Source organism: Capricornis sumatraensis, chromosome 2 (genome assembly GCF_032405125.1).
Source record: "Capricornis sumatraensis isolate serow.1 chromosome 2, serow.2, whole genome shotgun sequence".
NCBI classification, from domain to species: Eukaryota; Metazoa; Chordata; class Mammalia; order Artiodactyla; family Bovidae; genus Capricornis; species Capricornis sumatraensis.
The window spans coordinates 182,641,514-182,663,343 of NC_091070.1; the positions used below are offsets into that span (position 1 = coordinate 182,641,514).

A 21,830-nucleotide genomic window follows, 5' to 3' on the forward strand; every position below is an offset into this window, starting at 1 on the left:
CAGACAAGAACTTCTGTCACCACTAGGAGTCCCCAGAGGGACATACCCTGAATAGGAATGCCAGTAAAGACTGTCTCTTTTTTGGGGGGGCAGCTGTTGGAGGAAACACCTGCTGAAAGGCCCTGAAGGCTTATAGACAAAAGGCATGTAAGATTTGGTGTTTTCATTAGGTCATGTTGGAGTTTTAGAACTCTCTCAGAAGTATCTCAAATCCATCTTCATAAAATGAAGTGTGCTATGTCAGAGTAGTCATATTGACAATTATTTGTGAAGGTGAATCTTGCTTTGAAGATTCAAAAATAAGCAAATAAGATATTACCAATACCTAACTAAATTAGGTACCAAATTACATAGTAAATGGGTGTTTAAGCCATTTCTCAAGTCATGTATGAGATGCATGTTAATTTGGAAACTAATTCTTGATGATTTAATAATCATCTTTTATATCCCACAGGCATTTAGAAGAAACACACTCACTATGAACACCAACTTCTGTATCTGCCTGATCATATTTAAAGGAACAGAAGAAATGTTTGTAATTAATCTGTGCAGTGAATACCAGATCATAGCATAGGCAGGTGCGTGTCTAGATAAAATTTCTTGAAGCTAATTTAAACTTTCTACACACACCAGTAGATAATCTCAACATAAATAATACATTTCTTCTTGATCCTTTAAAGTAAGCCAACATATAGAAGAGGATCTTAACTTATATTCTGTATCTGATACACTTCTGTATACTTTTATCATTTGTGGATAGACTTATAGCTTGTATGAAAATGGCACCTTTGTAGAGCTATATATCTTAAAACTCAGATTAAACCTAATAGTGAGTGGAAGTAGGTCCTGATTTTCCCATTTAAAGCCCTAGATTTGTACTAATTAGATTCTTTTAAAAGCTTTTAAAATTGTAAGTTTAGCTTCTACTTCATAGATGAGTTTTTATTCTAGTTATGCCTATGCTTGTAGAGAAAAAATATTTTCAAAGTTTTAAAATTCTTACATCTTTTATAAAACACTGGGATGCATTTTTCAGTGCAGATATTTAAATGTGAGGTTGTTTTTAAACTGAACTACTTAGAATCTCCTGAATATAAAGAAAAGACCTCATCTCATGGGACGATATGTGATTCCCTCCATATTTTGAAGCATCAAATTTTTAATTTTCTACAGTGTTGTTTTGTATCATCTATTAGTGCTGTCACAAAATAAAGGGGAAGAGTGAATCACAGAAAGTGCTATAACTTGATAGCACTTTTCTTTTTCATACTTCTGCACCTTTCTTTAACCATTTCCATGGGGGGAAAAATGCTGTTCCCTTGGTATTCACCCTAAGCCTTGGCAAAATTTGTATATTACCATGTCATTTAATTCACTGTATCATGAAAATAAAAATACTATGTGAAAAATGTGAAACAAAATTTAACAAATTGAAGTTGAAACTAACTTTCCATTTAGAGAAATTTCAGATTTGCCTCTTAAAATGAAAATGAATTATTTTTTAAAACTATTAATTGAAATAACTAAATAGTAACTCAATTTATAAAACTAATTGCCTTCACTAGTGATTTTAATGGGACAATCTAAATAAGGTTTTTAAGATAATCTGCTAAATATTAAGAATACTTTGTGATATAGTCCTTATAATAAGAGAGTACCTAAAATATACCAAAAAGGTTAATTTGTTTGTGTTCCAGCATTGAAAACTAACCTCAGAATGTAAAACAAAACAAATAAAGACACCTATATTAGTCAGGAAATGAAGGGTTAAGAAGTAAGATTGGTTTCATATGTAATTCAAGTTATGTAGCTATGTGCTTAATGCTATTAAATCAGTTACTGTATGTTTGACCTCTTGATATACCAAGCTTTTGCCTTTCAGAACAGCTGGGTCGGCTAAGAATCATTTCCCAGTTCTTTTCATTGTAGATCAGATGACTCTCGCTTTATCACCCTTGGAGGCCACATGAAGGACAAAGCAGAAAGATCCACACACAAAACTAATGTTTATATGGAGGCAGTGTTGGGGGAGGAAGGCAAAAGGCGGGGGATACACTTGGCCCTGATCTTCCAATGAACATAACAGAAGGACCAATTGAGACTTGAAACCATTGTGTTACTCCAACCATTATTTAGTTACATCCTATCCATCTCTTACTCTCTTTCTGTTGAACAGAGAGGCTCCTTTGGCTGCCTTGACTTTTGTAAATGTTTCACTCACTTAGTTGTGGTTTATCATTTGGACAGAATGCTACATTGGGGATTTTTCTCCCCTCCCTAAGGCTTCAAGGCAAAATGACTTCTGTTGCCTCATATTTGATACATGAACATACACTGTATTCTCTTCATTTTAAGAATCAAACAAGTTTATGGCAACAGAGAAAACTCCATTTTTCAGAAACAGGTTTTCCCTAAAAGAACTTGAAAATAACTTTGCTAACATCATTTTTTGACAGGTATATTAGTGAATAAAGGGAGGCATCTTTAATAATTTTTATATAAGCTAAATGTCTTTATAATAAAATATCCCTATTGTTATTTTGGTACTTAATTGCTCAAAGTGGACTCTTCTTAAATCGGTTTATAATAGACATGAGATACTTACAATTGCTACAAGTCTCCAGTAAAGCTACAGTGTAACTCCATATGACTAAATAGTCTAGAAATGTATTTTTATTTAGAGTTTACCTATAAGATACCTTGAATATGAGTGTATTCTATTTTACTAATGTTTATATATACTTTCATTTTCAAATAATATTTCTGTTTCAACTATTTAGAAGTTAGAACTTGCTCATTGTTGATTTAAATCAACATCCTGTATTAAATGCAAGTATTCTATTACAAAAAATAAGACTACACCAGCCAGCCAAGATGCTGACATTTGGGCATGGTGATTATAGATGGTGACCATGGACAGCGATGTTCCTGCTGATGCGGCAGCGATTCAAGGCTGCTTTTTCTGTGCTGACCTACCCTTTGAGGCTTTATGCACATTTGCTTTGAGAAAGAAATACTTCTTGATTTTTTGCTTTGTCTAAACCTACTTCCTTTGCCAGACTTAAAAACATATACCTTGTTGCATCAGTTGTCCATGTCTAGAACCAAATTCTCTTATGTGTGTATATGTTTTGACTTGCATTGTTTTAAAATATACCACCACTTAGTTAATATGCTTTAATGGCTATCTTTAATTAAAGAAATAAATTCATTAAAAACATAAGTTGGTAGGGAAGTGATTATTCTTATTAGAGACTAAAGAAAACATATCTTTACATGAGAAACTACATGGTTATAAATTATTTTTACCAACTGAATGCTATAGTAAAGATGTGCTTCTTTTAATATACAGTGATCCAGTATTAATAGAGCTGAGTTAATACGACGTATGATATGGATCAATGCTATGGCATTGGTAACCTTGAACCATGTCATAACAAAGAAGAATAGGATGAACCCCTCCCTGGATAAGGCCATTTAACTTAAACAGAATAAACCTGAAAGTTTAGAGCCAAGGGTCGTGAAAGACTTCATTCAAACCACTTAAATTCAAGAAAATTCATTGTTTAATGGCATTCAAATAAATCAGAGTTCTTATAAATAAAAACACAATTTAGTCTTTCTGCCTTTCTAAAAAAATTCAAGTTTACACATGGTAATAAGGCGTGTTCAAGCTTTAAACAGTTTAAATTGCCTTCTCACAGTAATTTAAAAGATTATCACAAATTTAATCCCTGAGATATAATTTCTAGAACATTCTAAAATATAAGAAAAACTAAATCTGAATACCAAAATTAGTGATTTCCTTCAAAAATAAGGGACTAAATTCTCCCGTTAAGCTCACTGTATTTGCAAATTTTTTTTCAAGACAACAAATTATAGAGTATATTTCTTAAGTAAACACTGAGATTAAGGACACGTTTCTATTTTCCCACATGAATAACTGAACATAATAAAACTATAATATGTCTTGGTCACTCAGTAGTTAGAAAATAAAAGTCTTCGTTGATTTGGTGCCATATAGATTTATTTTGGGTAGACAACAATAACTTTTCACCATTTCCTTTCCTATTTCCAAGATTCTCAAAATGGTTCTTTTATTTATACATAGCAAAAAGTTTACAAAACCTTGTGGCACTAACATTTTCACATTTCTTTGGGGATAGAGCTAGTTGACTTTCTTCTGACTTCTTCCATTTTTGGAATCCCACATGATTATAATATTAAAGTATACCAAGAAGAATAGGAAATGTAAGCAAGATACAAAACACACCAATACAGAAAATAAGTCCGGTAGTTTCTGAGGAGGATCCAGTGTGACAGTCATCATTGTCAGAAGGATCATAGTGATTACTGATGTAAGAAACTATAGGAAGGGGGAAAAAAGGTGTTACTTACTGCACAGTATAAAAGGTAACAGTTGAATGTACTGGTAACATTGGTTTATAGTTGTAAATGAGCAGAACTGAAGGGGACAGCTCAACCTAGTTTGTATGTAAGAGTCATTTGGGGTTTAAAAATAAATCTCAATTCTCAGACCACATCCCAGACCAGTTAAATCAGAATCTCTGGGGAAGGCTCTCCAAGTGATCCCCATGTGTAGCCAAAGCCTGAGAACCCCTTTAGACTTCATATCACCCAAGCACTAAAAAAAGGTACCTGGAATAGATAATATTGCTAGTCAGGGTTAAATTCACGGCATGCTCCAAGGGTCTATGGGATATACAATTCTAAGTTAATCTAAGAATTCATCTATGAAGAAGTTTTCCACAGCAAATGAAATATTACATTTCATATTCACTGAATACTTTCAATGAGCTAGTTCTATAGTAGAGCATGGTGGGACACATGAAAGAAAATGTCCTCTGGCCTCAAAGAGCTTCCAATTTAGGGGACTACATGAACTAGTTAAATAAAATCACAAAGTCACATCTCATTAAATACCAAAATGAGTAGTAGACATAACTGATTGCATTTATTGTAATTGTGCACCAGTTTGTTTCCTTTTTCAGATCGTACCACAATGTACCGTACCACAGAACTTTCTGCAATGATAGAAATGTTCTAAATGTGTATTCCCAAAAAGTAGCTGCTAACCACATTTGGCTACTGAGCATCTGAAATGTACCTGCTGTGTAAGCTGAATTTTTAATTTAACCACATGTGTCTAGTGTCTACTTGTATTGAACAATTTAGCTACAGACTTTGAGACAAGGACACAGAAGCTGCTTAAGTAAATGTAGAAAACAAGCAGTGAGAAGCAGAAGTCAGTGACTTTCATGATGAAAGTGGGACATAACGGAACCCTGAAAGATTCTTTAATGGCTAGATTATGACAGAACTGATGGGACCTGAAAAAACTGTAATGCAGTGATCATTCTAGACAGAAGCCAAAAAGACTAAGAGTAACCTATAACTTGCTGTGTCTCTTCTCCCATTCATTAGTGAACCCACACCAATTAGGCTTTCACTCCATTCTCCAATGAAACTGCCTTGGTAAAGATCTATAATGACCTCCACTAACCTAAACCCAGTAGTCAGTTCTTATTACCTTAATGGATCTCTCAGCAGCATTCAAAATAACACATCACTGGTATCTTGAAACCCTTCCTTCACTTGGCTTCCATGACATCATTCTCTCCTGGTTTCCTCCCACATCACTAGTTAATCTTTCTCAGAACTTTGCTGGTTCCTTCTCAATCTATAATCAAACCTTTGGTGAGCTCACTCATCCAGGGACATGACTTTAATTACTGTCTATATACTGAAGACTCAAATTACTGTCTCCAGCCTGGACCTCTCCCCTAAACTCTAGGCTCATATATCCAAGTTCTCCTTAAAATCTCTACTTCGGTATCTAAGAAGTACCTAAAACTGTATACATAAACTATCCTCACTAAGATTAACATTTGACTTCTCATTAGGAAATATGGAGGCCACAAGACAGTGGGATGGATGATGTTCAGAGAGCAAAAATATGTTCAAAAATGAAGGCAAAATTAACAAAGTCAATAGATTTGAAAATACTGAAATAATACAAAGTCTGTTTTTCAAATACATTAGAATTGGAATAGAAAAACGGGAAGTAGTCAAGGGAATCCCCAAATATTTGTAAACTGAACAATAGATGCCTAAATAATTCATGAACCAAAGAAAAAAATCAATCACAAGAAATGGACTATATTTTAAAATATATTAAAAAACATTTCAAAGTTTATGGAATATTGCTTAAAAATGGGGGTTTTATATGGGTTTGAATAACTATATAAAAATGGAAGAAGGGTCTCAAATCAACAACCTCTAACTTGAACTTTAAGAAACTAAAGAGCAAACCCAAACATGGAAAAGGGTGTAATAAAGTTAGAACCAAGATCAATGACATAGAAAACAAAAAAACAACAGGAGATCAATAACCAAAAGTAGGTTGTGTAAAAATATTTATTTATCAGTGAGACCACCAAACTTTAGCTAGACTGACCGAGGGCAAAAGAGAAGGTACAAATTCCCCAAGTTGGGAATGAAAAAGAAACATCACTCCTTACCATATATAAAAATAAAAAAGGATGGAAGGGAATATAATAAATAAAAAACTGTTTGCTAATAAATTACCATATTTTTTAATTGAAGTATAGTTGATGTACAATATTATGTTAGTTTCAGGTGTACAGCAAAGTGATTCAGTTATATTTTTCCATTATAGGTTATTAAAAGATACTGAAAGTTGTTCCCTGTGCTATACAGTGAAAAACCCTTGTTGCTTACCTATTTTATGTAGTTTGTTAATCCCATACTCCTATTTTATCCCTCCCTCCTGAATCACTCATCTTTAAGATCCTATGAAGAAAAGATCCAGGAACGGATGGCTTCACTGGTGAATTAAACCCAATGTTTCTAGAAGAATTAATACCAGTCTTCACAGCTCTTCCAGAAAGTAGAAAAAGAACCCTTCCTAACTCATTCCATGAGGCAACATTAAGCTTGATTGCAAAATGATACAAAGATATCACAAAAAAGAAAACGATAGACCAATATCCCTTATGAATATAAAGTGCAAAAGTCTTCTACAAAATACTGACAAACCCAAGAAAGTGACATATAAGAGATTATACACCATGATCAAGTAGAACTTATCCCAAGAATGCAAGGATAGTTCAATATATAAAAATCGGTCAATGTAATATACCATATTGATAAAGGAGAAAAAAACACACGATAATATCATTAGACACAGGAAAAGCATTGAACAAAATCCAACACCTTTTAATGGTTAAAAAAATCAAACTAGGACTAGAAAAGAACTTTCTAACCAAATAAAGGCCATATATAAAAACCCCACAACTACCATCATAGTTAACGTTAAAAAACTGGATGATTCCCCCCTAAAATCTGGAAGAAGACAAGATGGCCACACTTGTCACAGGTGTCCAGCAAACTGTACTGGAGCTGACCAGCCAGGTAATTAGGCAAGGAAAAGAAAGAAAAAGCATCTAGATTTACAGAGAAGACATAAAACTATCATAATTTACAGATGACATGATCTTATATATAGAAAATCATAAGGAATTCACTAAAAACTTAATACTAGCTCAATATTTAAAAAATCAATTGCATTTGTATGCAGGACCAATGAACAATATGAAAATGAAATTAAGAAAACAATTCCACTTGCAAAAGCATCATAAAAAATAAAATACTTACAAATGAATTTAACAAACAGTGCAAAACCTGCACACTGAAAACTTCAGGCATTGTTGAAGGACGTTAAAGAATAAACAAACAGAAATACATCCTATGTTCACAGGTTTGGATGACTAAATCTTGCTAAGATGATAATGCTCCACAAATTTACATACATACTTAAAGCAATCCCTATAAAAATCTCAGCTGGGGTTTTAGACAAATTAATGAGCTGATCCTAAAAAGAATACAGAAATACAACGGACGTAGAACAGCTAAAATGATCCTGAAAATGAACAAAATTGGAGAACTCACATTTTCAATTTTGAAAACTAACTACAAAACCAGGGATGGAGCCAAAGCAAAAACAATACCCAGTTGTGGATGTGACTGGTGATAGAAGTAAGATCCAATGCTGTAAAGAGCAATATTGCATAGGAACTTGGAATGTCAGGTCCATGAATCAAGGCAAATTGGAAGTGGTAAAACGAGATGGCAAGGGTGAACGTCGACATTCTAGGAATCAGCGAACTAAAATGGACTGGAATGGGTGAATTTAACTCAGATGACCATTACATCTACTACTGCGGGCAGGAATCCCTCAGAAGAAATGGAGTAGCCATCATGGTCAACAGAAGAGTCTGAAATGCAGTACTTGGATGCAATCTCAAAAACGACAGAATGATCTCTGTTCATTTCCAAGGCAAACCATTCAATATCACAGTAATCCAAGCCTATGCCCCAATGAGTAATGCTGAAGAAGCTGAAGTTGAACGGTTTTATGAAGACCTATAAGACCTTTTGGAACACCCAAAAAAGATGTCCTTTTCATTATAGGGGACTGGAATGCAAAGGTAGGAAGTCAAGAAACACCTAGAGTAACAGGCAAATTTGGCCTTGGAATGTGGAATGAAGCAGGGCAAAGACTAATAGAGTTTTGCCAAGAAAATGCACTGGTCATAGCAAACACCCTCTTCCAACAACACAAGAGAAGACTCTGCACATGGACATCACCAGATGGTCAATACCGAAATCAGACTGATTCTTTGCAGCCAAAGATGGAGAAGCTCTATACAGTCAACAAAAACAAGACCAGGAGCTAACTGTGGCTCAGATCATGAACTCCTTATTACCAAATTCAGATTCAAATTGAAGAAAATAGGGAAAACCGCTAGACCATTCAGGTATGACCTAAATCAAATCCCTTATGATTATACAGTAGAAGTGAGAAATAGATTTAAGGGACTAGATCTGATAGATAGAGTGCCTGATGAACTATGGAATGAGGTTTGTGACACTGTACAGGAGACAGGGGGATCAAGATGATCCCCATGGAAAAGAAATGCAAAAAAGCAAAATGGCTGTCTGGGGAGGCCTTACAAATAGCTGTGAAAAGAGAGGCGAAAAGCAAAGGAGAAAAGGAAAGATATAAGCATTTGAATGCAGAGTTCCAAAGAATAGCAAGAAGAGATAAGAAAGCCTTCTTCGGCGACCAATGCAAAGAAATAGAGGAAAACAACAGAATGGGAAACACTAGAGATCTCTTTAAGAAAATTAGAGATACCAAGGGAACATTTCATGCAAAGATGGGCTCGATAAAGGACAGAAATGGTATGAACCTAACAGAAGCAGAAGATATTCAGAAGAGGTGGCAAGAATACATGGAAGAACTGTACAAAAAGATCTTCACGACCCAGATAATCATGATGATGTGATCACTAATCTAGAGCCAGACATCCTGGAATGTGAGGTCAAGTGGGCCTTAGAAAGCATCACTACGAACAAAGCTAGTGGAGGTGATGGAATTCCAGTGGAGCTGTTTCAAATCCTGAAAGATGATGCTATGAAAGTGCTGCACTCAGTATGCCAGCAAATTTGGAAAACTCAGCAGTGGCCACAGGACTGGAAAAGGTCAGTTTTCATTCCAATTCCAAAGAAAGGCAATGCAAAAAAGTGCTCAAACTACCGCACAATTGCACTCATCTCACATGCTAGTAAAGTAATGCTCAAACTTCTCCAAGCCAGGCTTCAGCAATACGTGAACCGTGAACTCCCTGATGTTCAAGCTGGTTTTAGAAAAGGCAGAGGAACCAGAGATCAAATTGCCAACATCCGCTGGATCATCGAAAAAGCAAGAGAGTTCCAGAAAAACCTATTTCTGTTTTATTGACTATGCCAAAGCCTTTGACTGTGTGGATCACAAGAAACTGTAGAAAATTCTCAAAGAGATGGGAATACCAGACCACCTTACCTGCCTCTTGAGAAATCTGTATGCAGGTCAGGAAGCAACAGTTAGAAGTGGACATGGAACAACAGACTGGTTCCAATAGGAAAAGGAGTACGTCAAGGCTGTATATTGTCACCCTGCTTATTTAACTTATATGCAGAGTACATCATGAGAAATGCTGGACTGGAAGAAACACAAGCTGGAATCAAGATTGCCGGGAGAAATAATAACCTCAGATATGCAGATGACACCACCCTTATGGCAGAAAGTGAAGAGGAACTAAAAAGCCTCTTGATGAAAGAGGACAGTGAAAAAGTTGGCTTAAAGCTCAACATTCAGAAAACTAAGATCATGGCATCTGGTCCCATCACTTCATGGGAAATAGATGGGGAAACAGTGGAAACAGTGTCAGACTTTATTTTTCTGGGCTCCAAAATCACTGCCAGTGGTGACTACAGCCATGAAATTAAAAGACGCTTACTCCTTGGAAGAAAAGTTATGACCAACCTAGATAGTATATTCAAAAGCAGAGACATTACTTTGCCAACTAAGGTCTTTCTAGTCAAGGCTATGGTTTTTCCTGTGGTCACGTATGGATGGGAGAGTTGGGCTGTGAGGAAGGCTGAGTGCCGAAGAATTGATGCTTTTGAACTTGGTGTTGGAGAAGACTCTTGAGAGTCCCTTGGACTGCAAGGAGATCCAACCAGTCCATTCTGAAGATCAACCCTGGGATTTCTTTGGAAGGAATGATGCTAAAGCTGAAGCTCCAGTACTTTGCCCACCTCATGCGAAGAGTTGACTCACTGGAAAAGACTGATCCTGGGAGGGACTGGGGGCAGGAGGAGAAGGGGATGACCAAGGATGAGATGGCTGGATGGCATCACGGACTCGATGGACGTGAGTCTGAGTGAACTCCGGGAGTTGGTGATGGACAGGGAGGCCTGGCGTGCTGCAGTTCATGGGGTAGCAAAGAGTCAGACACGACTGAGCGACTGAACTGAACTGAACTACAAAACCAGAGTAATCAAGACAGTGTGGAAACAGCATAAAGATAATACAGATCAGTGAAACAGAATTGAGAGTCCAGAAATAAAGCATTACGTTTAAGATCTGTTGATTTTCTACAAGGGTGCCAATACAATTAGTGCTGGAACAACTGAATAAAGTTGGACTCCGACCCCACACCATACACAAAAATGAATTCAAAATGAACCAGTGTCCTAAAGATAATTAAAATTATAAAACACTTCAAGAAAACGTAAGAATAAATCTTCATGACCTTTGGTCATACAGTTTCTGAAGTATGACATCAAAAGCACAAACAACAAAAGAAACTTCTATTAGACTTAATAAAAATGAAAACTCATGCTACAAATAATACCATCAAGAAAGTCAAAAAGCAACCCACAGAATGGGAGAAGATATTTGCAATTAGTAAGAGACCTGCATTAAGAATGTATAGAGAACTCAAAAATACAAAAACAACTGAATTAAAACTGGGCAATGTATGGGAATTCCCCGGTGGAATTCCATGCTTTCACTGCCAACAGCCTGGGTTCAGTCCCTCATCAGGAAGTGAAGATCCCACAAGCCACTCAGTGCAGCCAAAAAAAACAAAAAGGGAAAGGATTTGAATAGGCATTTCTTCAAAGAAATTATTTTTTAAAATATTCAACATTATTAGTCACTAGGGAAATGGAAAAAGTACAGTGAGATACCACTTCACATCCATTTGGTGTGGCTACAATAAAAGATAATAACCAGTTCTGTCAAGGATGTGGAGAAATTGGAACACTCATAAACTGCTGGTGGGAATGTAGAATCATGCAGCCCTCTGGAAGATAGCTTGGCAGTTTCTCAAAATGTTAACACAGAATTACCACTCCTAGGTATATTCTTGTGGAAATGGAAACACATGTGCACCAGTAAACTCAGACACAACTCTTCACAGCAGCATTATTCATAATTGCCAAAAAGTGGAAGCAACCTAATGTGCATCTACTGAAGACTAGATAGATAAAATGTAGTATATCCATATAATGAAATTGGCAGTAAAAAGGAAGTAAGTATTGATGCATGCTACAACACAGTTAAAAATCAAAAACACACTAAGTGAAAGAAACCAGTCACCAAAGACCACATTTTGTATGGTTCAAAATTCATATGTTGAGGCCCTAAGCCCCAGTGTGACTGCATTTGGAGATGAGACGAAATTAAATAAATCATAAGGGTGAGGCCTTAATCTTATAGGACTGATGTCGTTATAAGAGGAAAAGACACCAAAGAATTCTCTGTCTACACAGATACACACACCAAGAGGCCATGTGAGGAGACAGCAAGGTCACCTACAAACCGGGAAGAGAAGCGTTAAGAGAAGAAACCAATGCTGACGTCACACTGATTTTGGCCTTCCAGCCTCCAGAATTGTGAAAAAATAAATTTCTGTTGTTTAAGCTACCTGGTGTGGTGTTCTACTATAGGAGCCCTAAGGAACTACTACATTCCATTTATATGAGATGTAGGCAGATCTATAGAGACTGGAAGTAGGTCAGTGGCTGTGCAAGGCTGGATCCAGGGTGAGGGTGGAATGGAGAATGACTGCTAACGGGCACTGGGTTTCTTTCTGGGGTGACGGAAACCTAAAATTAGGTAGTGTGATGGTTGTAAAACTCTGTGTACATACTTAAAACACAAGTTGCATGCTTTAAGTGGGTAGATTTTATGAGTGAATTTATGGGAATTATATCTCAAAAATGCTAGAAAGAAAAACAACTTACCAAGTGTTGTATAATTCTGGGAAGAAATGTAAAACATGTGCAATATTTCCTAACAGAAGTGGAAAAACATTTCAGTTGCAATTCTTCTTCAGAAGTCTTTTCAAATATTGAAAAGGAAGTTGCACAAGCTATAAAAAATGCCATCACTGTCACAACTGAAGGCATTAGGAGTTCATCTTTTAATAGAAGAGGTAGCATACTATATAGGAAAACAAAATCAAAAGAGAATTGTCAATTCAAACCACAATCACTTTGTAAAAAAGTTTTCAATGAGTTTATAAGTACTATACTGAACATATTATACTGGAAATTGGTTTGACTCACCTAAATGTTGACACAAGTAAAAACCAAGTAGACATAAAAGGAATTTCACTTAAAACTAAGCAGACTGGTCTAAAATAACAGAGAAAAATATTTTAGAGAATATAATTTCAATGCTTATATGTAAAAATGTGAACACATTTTATCTGATTTTTGACACAGCTTAAAAAAATCACAAAACACAGCCAGCAAGGTCTCCATAGGGACTACTGATTTCATTTTTTAAAATAACTATCAATCCAAACTAAGTGAATCTAGACAGAGAGAAGGTATCAGCTCATCATAATTGGAAAACTGCTTCTTCCAGTATCATTAATGAAACTTTTCTCTGTCATACAAACAGTAGCTTAAAGAAAGGATAAACAACTGAACATTCAGAGAAACAAGCTTTTCCATATATTCCATCCAAGTTAGTAAATATGAATATCCTACTTGGTATGAAAGTTTTCAAACTTCTTTTTTATACTCTCCCGTGTGACCTAATAGCTAAATTAAAAGCTAAGACAGGATCATCGGCCACTGAATAGAGGCCAACAGAAGCAAAGAAAAATGATAAAGGGTTGATAATGGTAGAATAAAAGGAAAAAATGAGGACAGGGCTACATGAAAAGAGAAACAGTAGAGGAAGAGGAAGACAACACCAACAGCTGGACCAACTGGCTTTGTTAAAGAGCGGATTAGGGTCATCGGTCCAACATCTGTGACCTCCTGAGCACCACCCCTGGCCGGTATTACCTTCTGGATTCAACTGTGGCAGTGTTCATGAAGAAGGGGGCTGGTCAGAAGACCTAAGTCCTAGCCTCATCCCTGACACTTACCTTATGACCTTGAACAAATGATTAGTTTAACCTTTTTCTTATGTATATATGGAAATAATAAGAATAACCTGGATTGCTGAGTAGTTGAAAGAACTCTTCCAAGTTATTATCTAGTGTTTATTTTGCAGTAAAAAAAAAACTTTACTAGTGATGGTAGTTGTTGAATTATATTTGTTGTTGTTTTGTTGTTATTATTATTAGGGGTCTCCTTATTTTAAAAGGTTTTTGTATTCTCATTTCTTAAAAAGGATGACTTATGGCAACTAGTATATGAGATATGAAGCCTGGGATTATAACTGACTGAAAACTACTGCACTAAAAGAAAATACTACAGGACTTTCATTGCTTGATGCTTTTAAAATCACTATGTATTTCTGTTAATTACAAGCATTTAGTAGGTGCTCAATAAACACTGGAGAAGGCAATGGCAACCCACTCCAGTACTCTTGCCTGGAAAATCCCATGGACAGAGGAGCATGGTAGGCTACAGGGGTCGCAAAGAGTTGGACACGACTGAGCGACTTCACTTTCAATAAACATTATTTTCTCTTTCTGGGTCAGAATCCTTTGCTATTTAATCGCTTGATATTCATTTATTGAAAATGTGTTATGTAAAGTGTTAGTCACTCAGTTGTGTCTCTTTGTGACCACATGGACTGTGGCCTGCCAGGCTCCTCTGTCCATGGAATTCTCCAAGCAAGAATACTAGAGTGGGTAGTCATTCCCTTCTACAGGGGATTTTCCCAACCCAGGATTGAACCCAGATCTCCTGCATTGCAGGCAGATTCTTTACCATCTAAGCCACGGAGAGAAGGGGACAACAGAGAATGAGGCGGTTGGATGGCATCACCAAATCAATGGACATGAGTTTGAGCAAACTTCAGGAGATAGTGAAGGACAGGGAAGCCTGGCGTCCTACAGTCCATGGGGTTGCAAAGAGTTGGACACAACTTAGCAGCTGAACAACAACAATAGTTATGTACAAGTATTGCTCTGAAAGGAATGCAGTGAGAAGACAGAACTCAGCCCTTAGCTTCAAGGTACTTAATATTTATAATCAAGCAGCAAAATCCTCAACATCCTCAACCTCTTCTTTCACTACCTTGTTCAAAACAAATTCTGGTTCTCTCCCCCTGAGGAAGAAACTGCTGCCCCTCTGCCTTCTCCGCTGTGCCTGTTTTATTGCTCCCGTTTCCCCAACCCTTAAACAGTTCGGCCCAGAGCAGAAAGAACCTCCTTGATCTTCATCCTGACTTCATCCCAGCTCTCCCTCTCCCTGCCCTAACAAGCTCCAGCTTTGAATCTCCTGTCGTCAAGCTTTATTCCCTATTATTCCTCATCTTTGTTATCATCCACCAGCCTCACGAATCACTTCCCTCATTACTCAATAATTTCAACTCCTTACACACTGTCTACAAAAAAATACATGAATTTCAAGTGTCCAGCAATCACTTAATATTTCCCTAGTCTATTCCTACTCTCTGTCTCTTTAGAAAAATAGTTCACACTTTCTCCTCTCTCCTCATATTCCCAACATTTCCAGCCTACTCTGACCTAATGACTTTGCCTTCCATTTCAGTAAGAAATTTGAAGCAATGAAAAGAGAACTTTCACAGACATCACCATCACATTAGCTCTCTTCCTTAGCATCTGTACTGATAACAGCATGCTCTTGTTATTAAGATGAACCACGCATGCACCTGTTCATAGCCAACCCTTCCATTTACGCTCTAGATGCCACTCCGGCTCCCTCTCTGAAGGACACTGCTCCTGAAACTCTACTCTCTCCTGTATCACTAGTGTTCCCTTTCTACTGACCATCTTCTCGCATTATCTCTTCTATCTTAAATACCAAACCTCTTTGTCCCCAACTCCTCTGCCAGTTTTTGCAGAATTTCTCTGCTCCCCTTTTCAGCAAAACTCATTTAAAGAACGGCCACCCTGTCCCACACCATATACAAAAATTAACTCAAAATGGATCAAAGATCTAAATGTAATTCTTAGAAGAAATATGAGGATAAATATTACCTTGGATTTGGCAATGGTCTGTAAGATACAACATCCAAAGCAAACACAATGAAGGAAAAGATAAATTGGATCTCATCAAAATTAAAAATGTTCATGAAAGAACACTATCAAGAAGGGGAAAACTCAAAGAATGGAAAAAAGTATCTGCTTATCATATATGTGATAAAGGTTTAATATCTAGAATATATAAAGAACTTCTAAAACTCAACAAGAAAAAGATAAACAACCACTTTAAAGCTGGGCAAAGGATTTAAATAACACGCATTTCTCTGAAGAAGATACACATAGTGCCCGACAAGGACATAAAAAAGATGCTCAACATCATTAGTCATTAAGAAATGCAAATCAGAACCACAGTGATATACCATTCCATACCTACTAGGATGGCAAAAATAAAAACAGGCAATAACAAATGCTGACAAGGTTGCAGAGAAATCAGAACCCTCATACATTACTGGTGTGATGTAAAATGGTATAACTTCTGTGGAAATTAATTTGGTGATTCCTCAGTAAGTTTACAGAATTACTGTGAGACCCAGAAATTCCACTCCTAGGTATAAACCCAAGAGAACTGAAAATACGTGTGTATATTCCCAATAGCCAAAAGGTGAGAACAACTCAAAATGTCCATCAACTGTTGCACGGACAAACAAAATGTAGTATATTCATCCATGCAGTATTATTCAGGCACAAAAATGAATGAAGGCCTAATACATGGTATAACAGGGATGAACCCTGAAAATATGCTAACTGAAAGAGGTTGTCTGACAAAATGCCACATATTTTATGACTGCATTTATATGAAATATCCAAAATAGGCAAATTAACAGAGAAAGTAGATCAGTGGTTACAAGCATTAAGGGAAGGGGAGAAAGGGGAATGACTGCTTAATGGGCACAAGATTTCCTTTTTGGAGAGATGAAAATATTCTGTGAGTAGACAGTGGTGACGGTTACGCAACACTATGAATGTACTAATGGTGTATTTTACCATGTATGTAACTGTCGTGGTGGCTCAGAGGGCAAAGAATCCGCCTGCAATGCAGGAGACAAGGATTCAATCCCTGGGTTGGGAAGATCCCCTGGAGAAGGGAATGGCAACCCACTGCAGTATTCTTGCCTGAGAATTCCATGGACAGAGGAGCCTGGTGGGCTACAATCCATGGAATCAAAAGAGTTGGACATGACTGAGCGACTAACACTGACTTTCTTTTCACTTTCATATATCTTTTTAAAAAGATCTATACTTGTCTTCAATTCTTCTCTTCTTGTTATGTCTTAATCCCACTCTAATCAGGCTTTTCCCTGCATCACTCTGTTAACACTAGCCGTTTCAAAGTCACCAGTGACTTCCACTTCAGTACAACAGTCTATTCCTAACCGTCATTTTATTTGACCTATTAAGAGCATTTGATGCAACTGATCACCTCATTCTATTGTTCCCTGAATATATCAGGCATACTCCCATCTTAGGGCTTCGGCACTGGCTGTCTAGGATGTTACTCTCCCAGGTATCCACTGGGTTAACCCTCATCTCCTCCAGTCCACTCAAATATCTCAACAAGGTCTACCTCAACATCCTCTAAAACTGCAACCTGCACTTGCTCCTTTATCCCACCTCCAATAACTCTCAGCTCCCCTTAATCTCCTTTATGTATCCTTTATGGCCTTTATTACCTTCTAACACACTTTAATTTCTTATTTTTATTTAATTATTAGTGTCTGTCCTTGAGAATCAAACCTAAGAAAGTACAAATTCTGTTATGTTTTGTTCACAGATATATCCCAAGTGCACAGAACAGTACCTGGCAAATAGTAGGACCTCAATAAATATTTACTAAATGAAATATTCATTTAATGATAGATTAGCTGGAACCAGATCGAGAAGAACTTTTAATGTTAACTTTAAAATATCTGATCAAAATTAAAGTCACTTACTGTTATAAATAATCAAAATACAGTTGTAGAGTCTGAACTCCCAGAAATTCAGGGACCACGAGCTAACCTGAATGGTCAGATTACAGGTCATGGATCAAAGACATTTCTACAGAGTAGAAATCCTGGGGGGAATCATACATGTTTGAAAGCAGCACCTCTCCATAATTTCATCCCCTGGCACTTGGGATTTGTGAAGGGTCAGCTGAGGCTCACAACAGGGCTCAGATTGTTGGGGGGGTGAAATTATTCTGCCCTCTCAGTCTACAATTGTACAAGACTGTTTTGTTCAGAGGAAAGAGGCCTGCCCCATAGGTCAGCTTACTCTAAAGCTCTGCACTGAGGTTTTAGTCCAAAGCTCCACCTAATAAGAGCAATACTTCCTTCCACTAGTCATTGGTCATTTCATACATGTGTCTTTCACAGGAACATAGCAAACACAGGGTGAGGTGGGACAGTCATAGGTGGGACTGAGCTAGGACAGGATTCAAGTACTCCACAGTGTTCTGGGCATTATTTTAATAGTGGGATAATATACCCCCAACTGCCACCCAATTTCTATGAAATCTGAAAAAAAATCAATGCTCCTAGATTTAGAGACTTCCAGTAGAGTCTAAACAAGTCTTGACAGAAGAACTAGAAAGGAGGCAACATATAAAAAAAACCCCTAAAGAGGTCAACAGAGAGACCCAGGCTATTGAATAGTAACAGAAATGAATGAAATGAAAAAGGCAAAGAGGACAAACAGGCTCCAACCAGAGTACAGCGTCTTTAGAAGACCATTTTTATTAGCAAATTCAAAATGAAAAAACAGGAAGAAATAATAAGTATGTCAGAAATGATTCTATAAAATTTTACCAGTTTAAAGTATAAAGAAGTAAAATTGTAACAGGTCATCATTCTAAATATGATTTTATGAAATAATTTTATGCAACTATGTAACATTTGTATAGTTTTGATTGCACTTAGATGATTATATGTAAGTATTAGATTCATGTATATATCATAAGCACATAATAATAAATAAAACACATACTTGAAACCATTTTACTTACAATGATACCAAAAGAATGGACTTTTCATGTACTTGGAAAGAAAATAAAAAGAACGATAGTGCACAGCTAACCTTTAAGGAAAAAGACAGAAAATCAGATACAAAAACTTACAATAGCAACTTAAATATAAGTCATATTAAAATCATTTCAAGTAACATTTTAAAGTTTAATATAGCTTCTAGCTAAAAGGAAAATTATATACAATTGTAAGAGGCATAATATTCAAATTTAATTATCAAAATATTTTGAAAATTAACTATTGTAATACTTAACCATCTAAAACAATTTCACTGAGTCTCTGTTATTAATAAACAGAACTACTAAATACTTCAGACACAATAATCATACCTTCATCTTCCCTTAGAAGCTCTGACAATTTAAAAAGTATGAAGGTCAAAATATGAAAGTGACAAAATAAATCTATTTGAGTGTTTTTAAAACGTGCACTTCAATAAAACATATACAGTGTTTATAAAGTAATCATTTGCTATCTGGGGTTTTAAATTAAAACTTAACTCTATCTTCGGGAGTTTATACTCTGCATATTAGACATCTCTCTCTATACACCCAATCCAGTTGCTCAAGCAAAAAACCTGGCTCACTATCTTGTACATGCTTCACATCCAATTCATCAGCAAATTCTACCTACACCATCTCCTAATACAATATTCACCCCACTTCTTTCCATTCCACCCTGCTGATGGTGGCAGAGGAGTGGTCTTAGCCACCCCCATCTTCCTCTTGGACCACTACAATGACCTCCTAAGTGGTAATGCTCTTGTTCCCTATAATCCATTCTCCATTTAGCCACAATATCAGATCATGTAATTTCCCTGGTTAATATCTTCCAATAGCTTCCCATTACACTTAGAATTAAAATCTAAACTTCTACATAATCTGGGTCCTGCCTTCCTCTTCCAATCTATTTCTTAATGTCTCCCTCACTCATTTCACATTAGTCATTTCACACTTGTCCCTTTAACGTCTCGAACATGCCAAACGTGTTCTTGCCTTAAGGAAAAAAATTTACTTCTTATTAAGTCAGAGCCCAGATCGTCTTGTAATTGGTTACTTCTGACAAGTCATTCAGTTCAAGGCTCAAATGTCACCTCCCTAGAGAAGCCTTCTTTTATTCAACCTAAAGTAGTGCTACCCTAACCAAACCCCACCAGCCCTCTTTTCACATGAGACAACTTTCTTCATAGTCTTCATTATGCCCAGATATTCTCCTATTAACTGATTCATTTTACTTACTGTCCTTGTGCCAACTAGCATGAGTGTCCCCAGTTGAGAAAGCAGGGATAATCAGCTGTCATTCATTGGCATGCCAGAACTGAGAAGAGGACCCGGCACGCTACAGGGCACTTTAAAAATACGTCTTAAAAATAACAGGTAAAAATCACTTGGCCACTGCAGATTAATTAGTACTCATACTACCAATTACCTCAATTATAGACCTATATTAAGAAATAATTCAATCTAGACTGAAAGAAAAACACTTTAAAATTATAATGGGAAATGTTTTTAAAGCTAGTCAAAAAGAATTTAAAACATCAACAAAAGTAACTCACTATGTTTTTTTTATTTTTTAAACACAATGGTTGGTATTAAAACACAACAAACAAAATTAGAAGAGTAAGAGAAAGAAAATTTTTTTTCTGCTTTTAATCCTAAAAGTAATCATCTCTAATATTGCTACAGTTACCGACACTCTGAAATCTCATTTCAGCACCTTTGAAATATATAGTTGTTTAGCATGGAATAACAATTTTACATAAGCTTGCAAATATTTCAAGTTAGGCCTACTGAAGACATCAGAATATTACTAACCACATCCCTCCTATTCTAAACATCCAACAGAGTATTAACTATGGATGACACTATGCCCAGAGTTCATCCTCCTATTCTAAACATCCAACAGAACATTAACTATAAATGACTTACTATGCTCAGAGTTCATTCACAGAAACAAACAACAGAAATCATCAATAAGAAGGTAATTTTTTAAAAAAGAAGAACATGAAACTATGCTTTTTGCACTGTGGAACTGACAGGCACTTTTGAAATACCTGACTGATATGCTCTGCTCTGGCTTGCTTTTAGAATGCAATGTAAATAAGTGGCAGTCCCGGAATTGAAACCCTAATTTCTAAAATGTTGTCCCTTTAGAGAATTCCCTGGCAGTTCAGTGGTTAAGACTCCACACTTTCACAGCCGAGGGTATGGGTTTGCCGTGTGGTTGGAGAACTGAGATCCTGCAAGCCTCGTGGCGTGGCCAAAAATTAGAAAAATAAAAAATAAAACGTTATCCCTTTAGAAATCCACTAAGACTATTTTCATAAACTAAATTTTTTGACATTTTAAAAAGATAGTCTTTAAATGTCATTTTATAGACCAAGGTACATGGAACCAATTTTAAACACCACAGAAATACAACCAGGAGGAATTTATAAGCCCACTCAGAGAAACCCAAAATGTGGAATATATACCCAGTCTATGTTCCAACTGACATAAGTCATCTTCCTAAAAGGGAGATCTGTCCCCTTTCCTCCAAAATCTTTTTTGCTCCTCTTGCACACAAATCAAACTCCAAATTATTCAACCCAATATACAAGGTCTTACACAATTTGATCTTTCTGACTCTTCTCTCTCCCTATATACTCTCCTAACCTCGACACACACACCCCTACATAAGTCACACAAATCTCATTGGCTAACAGTTGTTCCCACATGATTCCTTATCCTTTCCCACATCTGTACCTTCCAGGTCTTCCTCCTGTCTTAACCTAGTCAAAATCTTGCTCAGTTGTCAAAATTTGGCTCCAATCCCTCTTGCTTTAAGAAACTGTCTAAAATCTGCCCTCAAAGTAATGTCTCCTTTTCCCACATTATCATAGCACTCCACTGTACCTGACAGAACTTAATAACCCAGCTTTAAAGCATAACAATTTAAACATGTCCATTGCCACTGTTTTCTTCTTTGCATTCCCTTA

At 36.4% G+C, this 21,830-nt stretch overlaps 2 protein-coding genes across 2 annotated transcripts in view; one reads left to right on the forward strand and one right to left on the reverse strand.

Annotated features, from left to right (window-relative positions):
• The window catches only part of ITGB3BP (integrin subunit beta 3 binding protein), an 89,007-nt gene extending 87,901 nt beyond the window's left edge, over positions 1-1,106 (forward strand). The window contains exon 8 of the mRNA XM_068964298.1: positions 455-1,106. Coding sequence (XP_068820399.1) covers positions 455-462 — 8 coding nt within the window. The 3' untranslated portion in view covers positions 463-1,106. The remainder of the gene's footprint in view (positions 1-454) is intronic.
• A 2,560-nt stretch (positions 1,107-3,666) lies between these two features.
• The window catches only part of ALG6 (ALG6 alpha-1,3-glucosyltransferase), a 56,496-nt gene continuing 38,332 nt past the window's right edge, over positions 3,667-21,830 (reverse strand). Inside the window, 4 exon segments of the mRNA XM_068964297.1 lie at positions 3,667-4,366; positions 12,682-12,880; positions 13,006-13,074; positions 18,838-18,908. Of these exon segments, the coding sequence (XP_068820398.1) occupies positions 4,169-4,366; positions 12,682-12,880; positions 13,006-13,074; positions 18,838-18,908 (537 nt within the window). The 3' untranslated portion in view covers positions 3,667-4,168.